At 42.7% G+C, this 13,653-nt stretch overlaps 1 protein-coding gene across 1 annotated transcript in view; it reads right to left on the reverse strand.

Annotated features, from left to right (window-relative positions):
* MTMR7 (myotubularin related protein 7) overlaps positions 1-13,653 on the reverse strand; it is a 97,521-nt gene that overhangs the window by 44,984 nt on the left and 38,884 nt on the right. The window contains exon 7 of the mRNA XM_062213134.1: positions 7,614-7,742. Within this exon, the coding sequence (XP_062069118.1) occupies positions 7,614-7,742 (129 nt within the window). The remainder of the gene's footprint in view (positions 1-7,613; positions 7,743-13,653) is intronic.

The following is a 13,653-nucleotide window of genomic DNA, read 5'->3' on the forward strand; positions in this document are numbered from 1 at the left end:
GTCATTTGGGGAGTGAACCAGCAGATAGAAGATCTTTCTCTTTTTTTCTCTCTCTGTAAATCTACCTCTCAGATGAATGAATAAAATCTTTTTTAAAATATTTATTTATATATATATTTATTTATTTATTTATTTATTTGAAAGTCAGAGTTACACAGAGAGAGGAGAGGCAGAGGCAGAGGGAGAGGGAGAGGGAGAGGGAGAGGGAGAGGGAGAGGGAGAGGGAGAGGCAGAGGCAGAGGCAGAGGCAGAGGCAGAGGCAGAGGCAGAGGCAGAGGGAGACGGAGAGGGAGAGGGGTCTTCCATCTGCTAGTTCACTCCCCAATTGGCTGCAAAGGCCGGAACTGTGCCGATCTGAAGCCAGAAGCCAGGAGCTTCTTCCAGGTCTCCCAGGCAAGTGCAGGGCTCCAGGTCTTGGGCCCTACTCTGCTGCTTTCCCAGGCCATAGCAGAGAGTGGGATCAGAAGTGGAGCAGCTGGGTCTCAAACTGGTGCCCATATGGGATGCCAGTGCTTCAGGCCATGGCGTTAACCTGCTGTGCCACAGCGCCAGCCCCATGAACAAAATAAAAAAAAAAAAAAAAGGAAAAAGGACATCCAGGCCTGCAACCAGGTTCAGAATCCAGAAGAGCAGTGCAAAGGGAGTACAGAGTAAAGCAAAGGGGTAGCAGAATCACCCCATAGTTGTTCAATTCTTGAACAGTAAGTAGGATGAACAAAAGGACCTGAAGATCTGATCAGGGAGAGGTCAGCAGGCAGGGGTGGGGTCCAGGAGCAAGGTGAAGTGATGGTGGGCCCCAGGGTGTTTGTGCAGGCAAAGACAGGGAGGTGCAAAAGTCAGGCTGCATCTGCTGGATAGAAAGCAAGTTGCCCAGATGGCTTGTGCCATCTCTGCTTCCTTTGATACTTTAAGGGTGGCCCCTTGCTCTGAGGGAATTCTGAGTGGAGAGAGAACAAGTGTGAGTTGGCTTTAGAGGATACTTTATCCTGGTCAAGGTCATCTGTTAGTTCTATTAGAAGAGTTAAATGGGCAAGGAAACATATTTGAAGGGCAAGAATCTGAGAATGCACACACCTCAACTCACTTAAGAAGGAGTGCTCTTGGGGGCGGGCGCTGTGGCGCAGCGTGTTAATGCCCTGGCCTGAAGCACCTGCAACCCATATAGAGGCCCGTTCTAGTCCCGGCTGCTCCTCTTCCGATCCAGCTCTCTGCTATGGCCTGGGAAAGCAGTGGAAGATGGCCCAAGTCCTTGGGCCCCTGCACGCACATGGGAGACCCGGAAGAAGCTCCTGGCTCCTGGCTTCGGATCGGTGCAGCTCCGGCTGTTGCGGCCAACTGGGGAGGAAACCAGCGGATGGAAGATCTCTCTCTCTCTACCTCTCTCTGTAACTCTTTCAAATAAATAAAATAAACCTTTTTTAAAAAGACATAATTACAAAACCATGTATGATAACAACTGGAACAAAGAGAACTGCATACCGTCAGCCAGGACATTTACTTTGAAGTATCCTTAACAGGACTTCAGGTCCATAAAATGATACATGTCGCAAGTCTCTCTGCCCAACATTAGCCAAATCATCTCAGCATCAAAATCTAAGTGCAGGGGCCGGCATTTTTTCAGGGGATTAAGCTGCCTCTTGGGACACTGGCACCCCATGACAAACTAGCAGCTTGAATCCCACATTCAAGTGCTGTCTGCTCCGCTTCCGATTCAGCTCCCTGCTAATGCACCTGAGAAGGCAACTAATGATGGCTCAAGTACTTGGGCCCCTTCCACCCATGTCAGAGACCAGGATAGAGATCCTGGCTCCTGGCTTTATCCTGGCCCAGCCCTAGCTCTTGCTACTATTTGGGCAATGAATCAACAGATGCAAGATCACACTCTCTGTGTCTCTCCCTTTTTGTCACTCTGCATTTCAAATAAATTAATAAATCTTTTTTAAAAATCTTGAGTCCCTTTGGTATGTACAGAATATAATTTTAACTATAAAACATAGTGTGTTTATCCATAAGCAAAAGATCTATTGGAGTAGGAATATTTACTCTTAAGTCTAAAATATCTAAATTCATCACAAAGAACAGGAAATCTGAGTTCTGTACCTGTTGGCTTTCATGGAAGACATTTTGTTTTTTGTATGGATTTTGAAGAATGATCATAGCATTAAAACCATTTTGGTATTTTGTGTATTTCAATTAACCTCATAAATAACCATTGGTAATAATATTTCCTTTTATCAAAAGCCCCAGTCAAGTGAGTAGCATTTATACAATCCATCTCTATATTAAAATATAAACATTATTGTGAAACACACATTTGATCATTATTCTACCTGCAAATACAGACTTTAGCTCCTGGGGTGAGAGACTGAGTGGGTGGTGAGTGCATGCCCATTAAGCATTTCCCTAGGGGTAACCAGATCATGTGGGGATGCTTGAAAACTACAAGGTAGATGCTTGTTTTCTATATTTTAACAGCTAAAATTTAAAGTACTTTCTGCTCTACAACCTTAAATACAGGAAACAAATTATTTGAATAAGTAACTAATTGCTGTATGGATTCACTTTCAGGCTTGGAAGCCAAGTGAAAAAACAGCAGTGGAGGGGTGGCCTTTGGCCTAGAGGATAGGATGATGCCTGTGTCCCATGTTAGAGTGCAAGGGTTCAAGTCCCAGCTCCTCTCCCAAATCCATGATTCCACTCTGGCTTCCTGCTATGTACACCACGGAGGCAGCAGGTATGTTTCCAGTAGCTGAGTTCCTGCCACTCATCTGGGAAGCCTGGCTTGAGTTCCTGGTTCCCAATTTTGGTCTAGCCCAGATCTGGCAGTGTGGGCATTTGTGGACTGAACAATCCAATGGGGGAGCTTGTGTTCTCTTTTACTCTTTCTTGCCCCTTCTTTCTGCAATTCAAATCAAACTAAAAATAACAACAGCACTTGACACCAAGAGTGGGATGATGGAGGTATGAGGTCTGCTGTCCTGTGAAGTCTAGTTGCTAAAAATTCCATCCTTTCTAAGGCATCACACATTTGCTCCTTATAATACATTTACAAAAAAAAAGTTCCCTTTTCTCAAGAACGTGGAAAAGGAGGTCAAGGATCAGCTTTTAGTCTAGTAGCTAAGAAGTTGGTTAGGATATTCACATCCATATTGGAGTGCATGATTCTGGCTCTGGTTCCCAATTAGTTCCCAATTAAAAACATTCCAGCCTCCTGTAAATGCAGATCCTGAGAGGCATTATGTGATGGCTCATGTAGTTGAGTGCCTGCCACAACCCCTGTGGAAGACCTGCATCAGATTCCTGGCTTCTGACTCTGGCCTTCACCCAGCCCCATGGCTACTTTGAGCAGTTGAGGAGTGAATTAGTGCAGGGGAGCTCTGGCTCCTTCTCTCTTTCTCTCTCTCTTGCTGTCCCTCTGCCTTTCAAATAAATAAATAACTTTTCAAAAGAGGATAATTGGATGTCATGCTCACTGTTTTCCTTAAATTATTTGGTAAAATTTTTGATTAATGTAATATTTGTACTTTATTTTGCAGTACATTGCAGTATTTTAACACACGTACACAGAATAAATCAGTCAAACCAGGCAACCAGCCTTTGTTTCCATATATTTGTTGTGTGCTTGCAGCCTACCAGCTTCTCCAATCTTTCAGGTATTTATATAAAAAATATTATTGTGAACTACAGTCACTTCAGCATGCTACAGAACACGAGAACTTATTATTTCTGATTGTCCTTTAGTAGCTGTTAACTAGCCTCTTCTAGTCCCCCTTTTCGTACCCTTCTCAACTTCTAGCAATCACTAATTTAAGCTCAGATTGACTTCTCTTTTAATTTTCACAAATGAGATAAAAACATGTGAAATTTATCCTTCTTACTGTGTCTGCTTATTTCGTTTAATGTAACATTCTCCACTTCCATTCATTTTGCTCTAAATGTTAGGGATTCATTCTTTTTATTTTATGACTGAATAATATCCCATTATGTATACATGCTGTATTTTATTGACTCACACATCACTAGGTATCTATGTTGATTCCCTATCTTGGCTACCGTGAATAGTGCTGGAATGCGGATAGTGTAGGTGTCTTTTTCATATGCTGGTTTCATTTAATTCAAATATATTCCCAAAAGTAGATAGCTGGGTCATATAGTAGATCTATTTCTAGTTTTTTGAGGATTTCTGAATTGTTCTCCATAATGGCTAAACTATTTTACATTCTCACCAACAGTGTGTAAGGCTTCCCTTTTCTCTACATCTTTCTCATCATTTGTTATTTTCTGTCTTTTTGATAAGAGCCATAAAAGCTAACTAGAGTGAAAGGGCACCTCATTATGGCTGAAATTTGAGGTTTACCTTTTTTTTTTTTTTAGTAAACTGGCAATGTTATTTTCTGATGTTTAGAAGACAGATCTATACATTTTTTTAAAGATTTACTTTATTTATTTGACAGGCAGAGTTATAGAGAAAGATATATATATATATAGGGGGAGAGAGAGAGAGAGAGAGAGAGAGAGAGAGAAATTGACCTTCCATCTACTGGTTCACTCTTCAAATGGCCGCAATGGCCAGGGCTGGGTTGGGCCAAAGCAAGGAGCCAGGAGCTTTTTCCAGGTCTCCCAGGTGGGTGCAGGGAACCAAGTACTTGAGCCATCTTCCATTGCTTTCCCAGCCACACTTGTAGGGAGCTAGATTGCAAGCAGCGCAGCTGGAACTTGAACTGGCGCCTCATATGGGATGTAGGAACTGCAGGGAGCAGCTTAACCCACTATGTCCCAATGGTGAATGCTGAAGTTTATTTATATCTAGTGATATCGAGCATTTTTTCAGGTAATTTTTGCCATTTGTACTTGACTTTTTTTGAAGATTTATTTGAAAGTCAGAATGACAGAAAGAGAGGAAGAAAAAAAGGGAGAGAGATCTTCCATCACTATTTCACTCTCCAAATGGCTGCAACGACTGAGCCAGGCCAAAAGTCAGGAGTTAGGAACTCCATCCAGGTTTCCCACATGGATGGCAGGGCCCAGGACTTAGGACATCATTCACTGCCTTCAGGCACATTAACAGGAAGCTGGATCAGAAGCAGAACAACTAGGACTCGAACTAGCACTCCTATATGGGATACTGGCATAACAGGAGAAGGCTTAACATCCTGTACCACCACATCAGTCTTCATATGTGCCCATCTATTAACTGGAATGCGGTTTTTTCCCTTGCTCATTTTCTTAATACCCTGCTGTTAGGGTTAGAACAGAACTCACTCCCTAAATTCATGTAGATGTTTAAACCCCAAAATCTTACATTAAGGATTAATGGATTAATTAATGTTAATTATTGGGGGCCAGCGCCGTGGTGCACTAGGTTAATCCTCCGTCTGCGGTGCTGGCATCCCATCTAGGTACCAGTTCTAGTCCCGGTTGCTCCTCTTTCAGTCCAGCTCTCTGCTGTGCCTGGGATAGCAGTAGAAGATGGCCCAAGTGCTCGGGCCCCTGCACCCACATGGGAAACAGGGAAGAAGTACCTGGCTCCTGGCTTCGGATTGGCACAGCTACGGCCGTAGTGGCCATTTTGGGGGTGAACCAATGGAAGGAAGACCTTTCTTTCTGTCTCTCCCTCTCACTGTCTGTAACTTTACCTCTCAAATAAATAAATAAAAAATATTTTAAAAATGTTAATGATTGATGAATTAGGGTGGAGACTTGATCCAATTATCATGGCTGAAGGCATGACCTGTGGGAAGTGATTGGACTGGATTAGCCTTCCAGGGTGGTGCCACATGATTGAATCCTGAGGGCTTTATAAGGAAGGACCATATGGAAGGTGGTGGAAGAGTGGCTTCTTACCATCTCTCTGCTTCAGAGATCACCCTGTGATCCTTCCTCTGCACATGATCTGCCACTGACAGCCTCCCCTAGACTCTACCCTAACAGGGGCTGCCCCAGTACTGAACCGTGATTCTCAAAAATGTGAGCCAACAGAAACCTTCTTCCCTCCTATGTAGCTTCTCTCTGATATTTTAGTTAAAGTAATCAAGAGCTGACTAATATACTGCCCATCCCATGTCAGAGACAACAATATAAGATCTTCTCTTGCTTTCCTGGGTTCCTTCCTCCCCTCTTCTACTTACTTATCAGTAAATGGTATAAAAAATGTGAAAATTACTAGGATCCTAATTTCAAGTCCAACACCATGAAACTCTCCGTGCCTATTAATTCCATGTTTACAGGAGGAGGAGGTAGAGGTGTGGGGGTAGGGGAGAGGGAAGAGAAATAGAGGGAAGAAGAGGTAAGGGGGAGTGGAAGGGGAGGACAGGGAGTAGCAGGAGGACGGGGAGGAGGAAGGAGATGATGATGATTCACACTGCCATTTGCATCTAATGACTACTCCAGTTCTTTGCACACTGAAATACATTTGGAATCAATAATACAGCATATCAATAAAACACTTTCTTTAGACTATTTTGGGACTAGGCAAAGACCACAAGCATTGAGTGTAACTTAAAATGGGACAATTCGTATTCCTTCAATTAACAGAACTAAAACCACTGATATTTGCCTTCAAAGGTGGCAACACAGAAGTATATATGCTTACCATCGTGAAGCTAGCATTGCTCAAGGTATTTTTGGACCCTTCTTTAGAATCTGATTCAGTTACTGCTCTTCTGGCTCCAGAGGCAAGCAGGTGCACATAGAGTCACATAAACACACATCTCTCTCTCTCAATTTTGTGTAGCCCTACTTAGCTTTGAGCTCAGAATCATATTATCTAGCTTGAAAAACAAACTTTTCTTATCTGGCTGGAGCCAAATAACTTCCAACATGGATTGCAGAGATCATTCTTACTTCTCCAAAATGGCATTATTGTCCTCCACCGAAATGGAACTCTGATTTTTAGTTGTCTATGACTAACCTTAGATTGTATTTTTTCGCCTACCCTTACACAGCTCTGATGAAAGGGGTGTGAGCAGGTGCGTCTCAGGGCAGTTTCTGGGAACCTTCCTCACCAAGCTGGGAGCAGAGGACACCTTAGCCTCTCCTTCACTTGCTGTCTGGAGTGTGCAGGTGATGACAGGTACTAACATCATAGCTTCCATCCACAGAAGAGCGCCAAACCCTTCAAATGGCACAGCAGAAAGCGGGAAGGAGCTTGGGTCCCCGAGCACTGAGGGACAGCCAGGACAGCAGGCTCAAGCTGCCAACCTGAGGAATTCTATGTGAGAGACAATAAAGTTCTATGTTGCTAAAGCCACTGTTACTTAGGGTCTCTGTAAGTTACAGACTAACTCAATTCTAGCTTCTACAAATAATATTTTAAAAATAAAACCCACTCTCTCCACAAATAAACATTTTTAAGTACTGAGGATACTCAGAAGAACGTGTCACTTAGAACAAAGGAGACAGTGTGCCACAGACTTCAGGGCTTTTCTCAAACAGGCAAGAACAAGGGGTCTCCAGTACTGGCCCATTGTGCACAGGGCTTTTCAAGGGCACTGCTTGGATGAGGACAATATTCACTTGGATGATTACGTTTAGATATTTTCTGTATCTAGCCCGTTACTTGTCAAGTTAACATGGAAGGTTAACTTCTACATGGAGTAAAGGCCGAGACTTACATGGTTGTCTTTATAGTAGTAAGAAAGGGCCGGAAATCGCCGTCTGCTCCGGAATTTGGAACTCCCCAGTATGATGTGTGCTGTGGCTGATTTGGGAACATACAGTTCAGTAGGATAAGAGTCACAAACCTGTCAAGAGAAAATACAAAGGGATTTTTAGGAAATCCAGTCTACTTTGTAGACTGCCTTCAGAAATTCCATTTCACGATACTTTAAGGTTACAGATTTGAGTTTTCAAAACCAAGTTATGGAGCATAAGATCTGGAAGAAACCCAAAGTTACGTTAGAGGAATAGTTCTGTGTATTCATTCAGAATGAAAGTAGAAAACTCATTAGCATCCTGTTCTTGTGCATTGCCCTTTCTTTCCAAGGGTTCTTTGTGAAAGGTAAGACAAGTGACAATGAAGCATTTCTTTCATTAAAGGAGTACAAATAACAATTTTGCATCCTAGCAGCTGAGAACACTTGAGCTGTCTGCATTTGATGGAAAGATAGCCTGCTTCTAGGAGAAATTTTCCTAAAATGTAAGCACAATGTTTAAGTAATGGCCATGTGCTAGATCTATTTTTGCATTTCTGAGGAATCTCCACAATGTCTTCCATAAAGGAGGAAGTTAAATTAACCCTGTTTGCAGATGGCATGAACCTTCACATAGAGGAACCAAGACTGTACTATGAGATTACTGCAGCTCATAACAGAGTTTGGCAAAGTTGCAGAATATAAAATCAACACACAAAAATCAGTAGCCTTTACAAACACAATGCCATGGCTGAGAATGAACTTGTAAGATCAGCCCCGTTCACAATAGCTACAAAAAAATTAAATACCTTGGGACAAATTTAACCAAGGACATGAAAGATCTCTATAATGAAAATAACAAAACATTAAGGAAAGAAATTGAAGACAAAATAAAGAAGGAAAAATCTCCCATATTCATGGATTAGAAGAATCAATGTTATCAAAACATACATACTGCCCAAAGCAGTTTACATACTCAGTGTGATCTTAATCAAAATATCAAAGATGTTTTTCTTAGATCTAGGGAAAAAACCCTAAAATTCATATCAAATCAAAAGAGAATGTGAATAGCTAAAGCAATTTTAAACAATAAAAGAAAGCTTGAGGCATCACAATATTAGATTTCAGGAAATATTGGCCAGTGCCGTGGCTCAATAGGCTAATCTTCCACCTGCGGCGCCAGCACACTGGGTTCTAGTCCCGGTTGGGGCACCAGATTCTGTCCCGGTTGCCCCTCTTCCACGCCAGCTCTCTGCTATGGCCCGGGAGTGCAGTGGAGGATGGCCCAAGTGCTTGGGCCCTGCACCCGCATGGGAGACCAGGAAGAAGCACCTGGCTCCTGCTTCGGATCAGCATGGTGCGCCGGCCATGGCGGCCATTGGAGGGTGAACCAACGGCCAAAAGGAAGACCTTTCTCTCTGTCTCTCTCTCTCACTGTCCACTCTGCCTGTCAAAAAAAAAAAAAAAGATTTCAGGACATATTGTAGGGTGGTTTTAATCAAAACAGCCTGATATTGGCACAAGTATAGGCATGTGGAATAATGGAACAGATTAGAGACCTCAGAAATTAATCTAATCTATGTATCTACAACCAATCTTTGACAAATGAGTTAAAGTCATTCCCTGGAGAAATGACAGTCTCTTCAACAAACAGTGCTGTGAAAATTTGATCTATGCATATAGAAGTATGCAACAAGACCCTACCCTACATCCTATACAAAAATCAACTCACAACACATCAGGGATCTAAACCTAAGATCTGAAATCAACAAATTACTAGAGGATAACACAGGGGAAACACTGTAAGATATTGGCATAGGCAAGAATTTCTTGGCTAAGACCCCAGAAGCACAGGCAATAAAGGCAAAAGTAGACAAATGGGATTACATCAAGCTAAGAAGCTTCTGCATGGCAAAGGAAACACTCAACAAAGAGGGAACCAACAGAATTGGAAAAATTAGCCGGCGCCGCGGCTCACTAGGCTAATCCTCCGCCTTGCGGCGCCAGCACACCAGGTTCTAGTCCTGGTTGGGGCACCGATCCTGTCCCGGTTGCCCCTCTTCCAGGCCAGCTCTCTGCTGTGGCCAGGGAGTGCAGTGGAGGATGGCCCAAGTGCTTGGGCCCTGCACCCCATGGGAGACCAGGAGAAGCACCTGGCTCCTGCCATCGGATCAGCACGGTGCGCCGGCCGCAGCGCGCTACCGCGGCGGCCATTGGAGGGTGAACCAACGGCAAAAGGAAGACCTTTCTCTCTGTCTCTCTCTCACTGTCCACTCTGCCTGTCAAAAATAAAAAAATAAAATAAAATAAAAAGAATTGGAAAAATTATTTCCAAACTATACATCTGATAGGTGATTAATATTCGGAATATATAATGAGTTAAAGAAACTCAACAATAAAAGAAAATATCCAGTTAAGAAATGAGCTAATGATGTAAACAGTCACTTTTCAAAGGATGAAATACAAACGGCCAACAGACACATGAAAAAATGCTCAGGATCACTAGCCATCAGGGAAATGCAAGCAAAAACCACAATGAAGTTTCACCTCACCCAAGTTAGAATGTCTATCATCCAAAAATATAAAAATAACAAATGCTGGCAAAGATGTAGGATAAAAGGTGCCCTAATCCATTGTTGGTGGGAATGCAAACTAGTACAGCCCTTTCTCTTTCCACATTGCACTGTTCTGCTAGGGCCAACCCAAGGTCCTCTTTCAGGAAGTCTCCTCCCTAGTCTTCTACCCATTAAGGTTGCTAGATCTGATTTCCTAGGTGCCACATATCATACTTTACATCAGTCCTGTCTTTGTCACGTGTTGATTTTGTAAGCAGTCAGAAGATGCTAACTCATTCTATGCATCCCTCACAGAAAGTTCCATAGTGAAAAACAATGCCTTGGAAAGAGCTTATCAGTTAGAATCAGAAATTAGCAGCTTAGCACCAGGCTGTGAGTTAGCAATGTTAGGACCTTGGAGAAGAAATTATCCCTGGTTTTGTAATCTTTAAAACTGAGACTACAGCAATAATATCTCACAGGACTGAGACAAGGTTGAAAAGTTTTACAGCACTTTATGAACCATTATATCTGAAAGAAACATCAGTGGTATCAACGTACCATAGTTGAGGCAGCTGTAGCTCAACACACATTTTACTTTTACGTCAGTCCATCAATCTTTTTGCAATCTGAAGACTGTTCAGAGGGCATGTGCCTTGGCTTCCTTAAGGCACTATTTATCTCCTGGAAGCAAAGCATCTTTCTAGGCATATCAAGTGGGTCCTCTCTCCATCTCTGCCTACCCTGAAAACTCTAGGAGAAGGGATGGCACTAAATGAAAACTAACCACAGATGAGATCCAAGACTCCAGAGCTCCTACAAATTGTTCTGTGACGACACCCTCCCTGGCCTGTCACCATTGTCTCTGTGACCAAAATAGTTAATAACATAGCGCATAGCACAAAAGGCCATGAAAGGGATGTTCACTAGCCCAAAGTGTAACTTGGCGATCCCATCAAAGTTTAAAAGGAAGGAAGATTACCAAAGAGTTTAACATGGGCTCTGGCACTGATGCTGGAAAAAAATTCCATAGCAAGAACAGACAGCCCAGCTTACTCAGACCCAGAGAGTTCTTGCAAGAATGACTGCCACATGATACTACCCTTCCTTCCCCATGGCAGCCTGGTGTTTGCACCTCCCAGGCACCATCCAACTAAGACATGACTAGACAGACCACAGCTGTTTGTCTGAGCTTCAGCAGACATGCAGTCATCATGCTAGTCTGACAACATTCTTCTTGAAATAACAGTTTTTAAAGAGATGTAAGTAGATTTTCAACATCTTGGCGATGATCTACTTTCTTCTTTACAATGACATTAAGGAATTACAAAATTTTATGACTACACAAAAAACGAATAGTAATAAGTGAGCTTTCTCTACATATCTGTTAAAAAAGCCTTTTTGATTAGTGAGCAATTAGCTAGAACATCTGGAGCTCCTCCTAGGTTCTTTCACAGCCTCAAAAGTCCCCAAAATGGGGTCCAGTTCTGTAGCACAACGGTTAAAGCCCTGCCCTACTGTGCTGGCATCCCAAATGGTAACCAGTTCTAGTCCTGGCTGTTCCACTTCTAATCCAATTCCCTGCTTATGTGCCTAGGAAAGCAGCAGAGGATGGCCCCAGTCCTTGAGCTCCTGCACCCACATAAGAGACCCAGTAGAACCTCCTGCCTTCTGGCTTTGGTTCGGCCCAGCATCGGCCATTGCAGCCACTTGAGGAGTGAGCCAGAGGACGGAAGACCCCTCTCTCTTTCTCTCTCTCTCTCTCTCTGTGTGTGTGTGTGTGTGTGTGTCTATACTTCTTTCTGTAAAGTACAGGTAAAGTACTACCTTTTTGCTATACCCACTTAATATTCCTAGAAAGACACTACTTTTCCTGGAGATAAACAGTACCTTGAGGAAGCCCAGGCAACTGCCTTCTGAACAGACTTCACATTGCAAAAAGATTGGTGGACTGATGCAAAAGTAAAATGTGTGTTGAGCTACAACATTAGCAGGGAGCTGGATTGGAGGCGGAATGGCAGGGACAGAATACTGGCAACCATTTGGGATGCTGGTGTCATAGGCTGCGGCGGCTTTACCTGCTTTACCACAACGCTGGCCCTCTAAGATGGTACATTTTATGTTATTTACTTTTATCACAAGAAAAAGAGAAAGAAAGAACAATCTTAGATAGTACTGACCCTCCTGCAGTCTATTAGTTTTGTAACAAGCTGACAGAGATGTAGTCAAAATTTGAAATGAATAATGGACAGCACAATGCATTTGTGCCACTGAACTTTAAATTCCCTCAATATGCCTGCAAAAATTTTATGTGGTTTGGAAAAATCACATAAGAAAACTCAGAGAGAATATGAGAAGTTCAGAAGCGTGAAAACACTTTTCTTCTCAATTTTCTTTATTCTAATTGCCTTAGCAATTATAATAGATTAGTAAGTTAATCAATTTGGCATTTTGTTTGTTTAAAATGGGAAAGACACTCAAAGTCCCTTGTCCTTCATCAAATAAATTAGTTTGCCAGGAGTCTCCACATGTCTTGATGTTAGCTTACCAGGATAAATCTTGTGGTCATCTCACTCACTCATTCAACAAGCTTTTACCAAGTACTTACTATGTAACAGGCATTATTGTTAACCACTACATGAATAACTGGGTTTTGGCTTTGAAGACTTCACATTCCCAGGGCAACTGATCCCTGTCAACTTAGTCACAGTCTTCCCAGAGTGTATTTACCATTGCAGAGTTTCATCGGTGAGACACCATTTTGAGGATTCTCCATTTGACCCTTGCTTTTCCTCAGGGTCATTCACGTCAGCCCTCTGGAGTAACAGTCAGTTGTCAGGAACTGAAATATGTCTACTCAGACAACTTTCTTTTTTTAATTTAATTTATTTATATTTTATTTTTTGACAGGCAGAATTAGGCAGTGAGAGAGAGACACAGAGTTATAGACAGTGAGAGAGAAACAGAAACAAAGGTCTTCCTTCTGTTGGTTCACCCCCCAAATGGCCGCCACAGCCAGCACTGTGCCGATCCGAAGCCAGGAGCCAGATGCTTCCTCCTGGTCTCCCATGTGGGTGTAGGGCCCAATTACCTGGGCCATCCTCCACTGCCTTCCCAGGCCACAGCAGAGAGCTGGACTGGAAGAGGAGCAACCGGGACTAGTACCAGGCGCCCCAACCAGGACTAGAACCGGGGTGCCGGCGCCGCAGGAGGAGGATTAGCCAAGTGAGCCTCAGTGCCGGCCTACTCAGACAACTTTCTTCTTAAGCAGTTAGGACCTAACTTCAAGGAGTATATGATAAACAGGGAGAAGAAGAGTATGAACAGCATATATGATTAATGTCCACATCAAATATTATGTAATATATAAAAGCAGCTACAGGGAACTGAAATAAACAATCTTTAATAAAAATCAGTGGTTTGGATTATTCTATTTTCAATTTTATTCCAACAGAGTTTGACTAAAA

This window comes from Lepus europaeus, chromosome 16 (genome assembly GCF_033115175.1).
Source record: "Lepus europaeus isolate LE1 chromosome 16, mLepTim1.pri, whole genome shotgun sequence".
Lineage (NCBI taxonomy): Eukaryota > Metazoa > Chordata > Mammalia > Lagomorpha > Leporidae > Lepus > Lepus europaeus.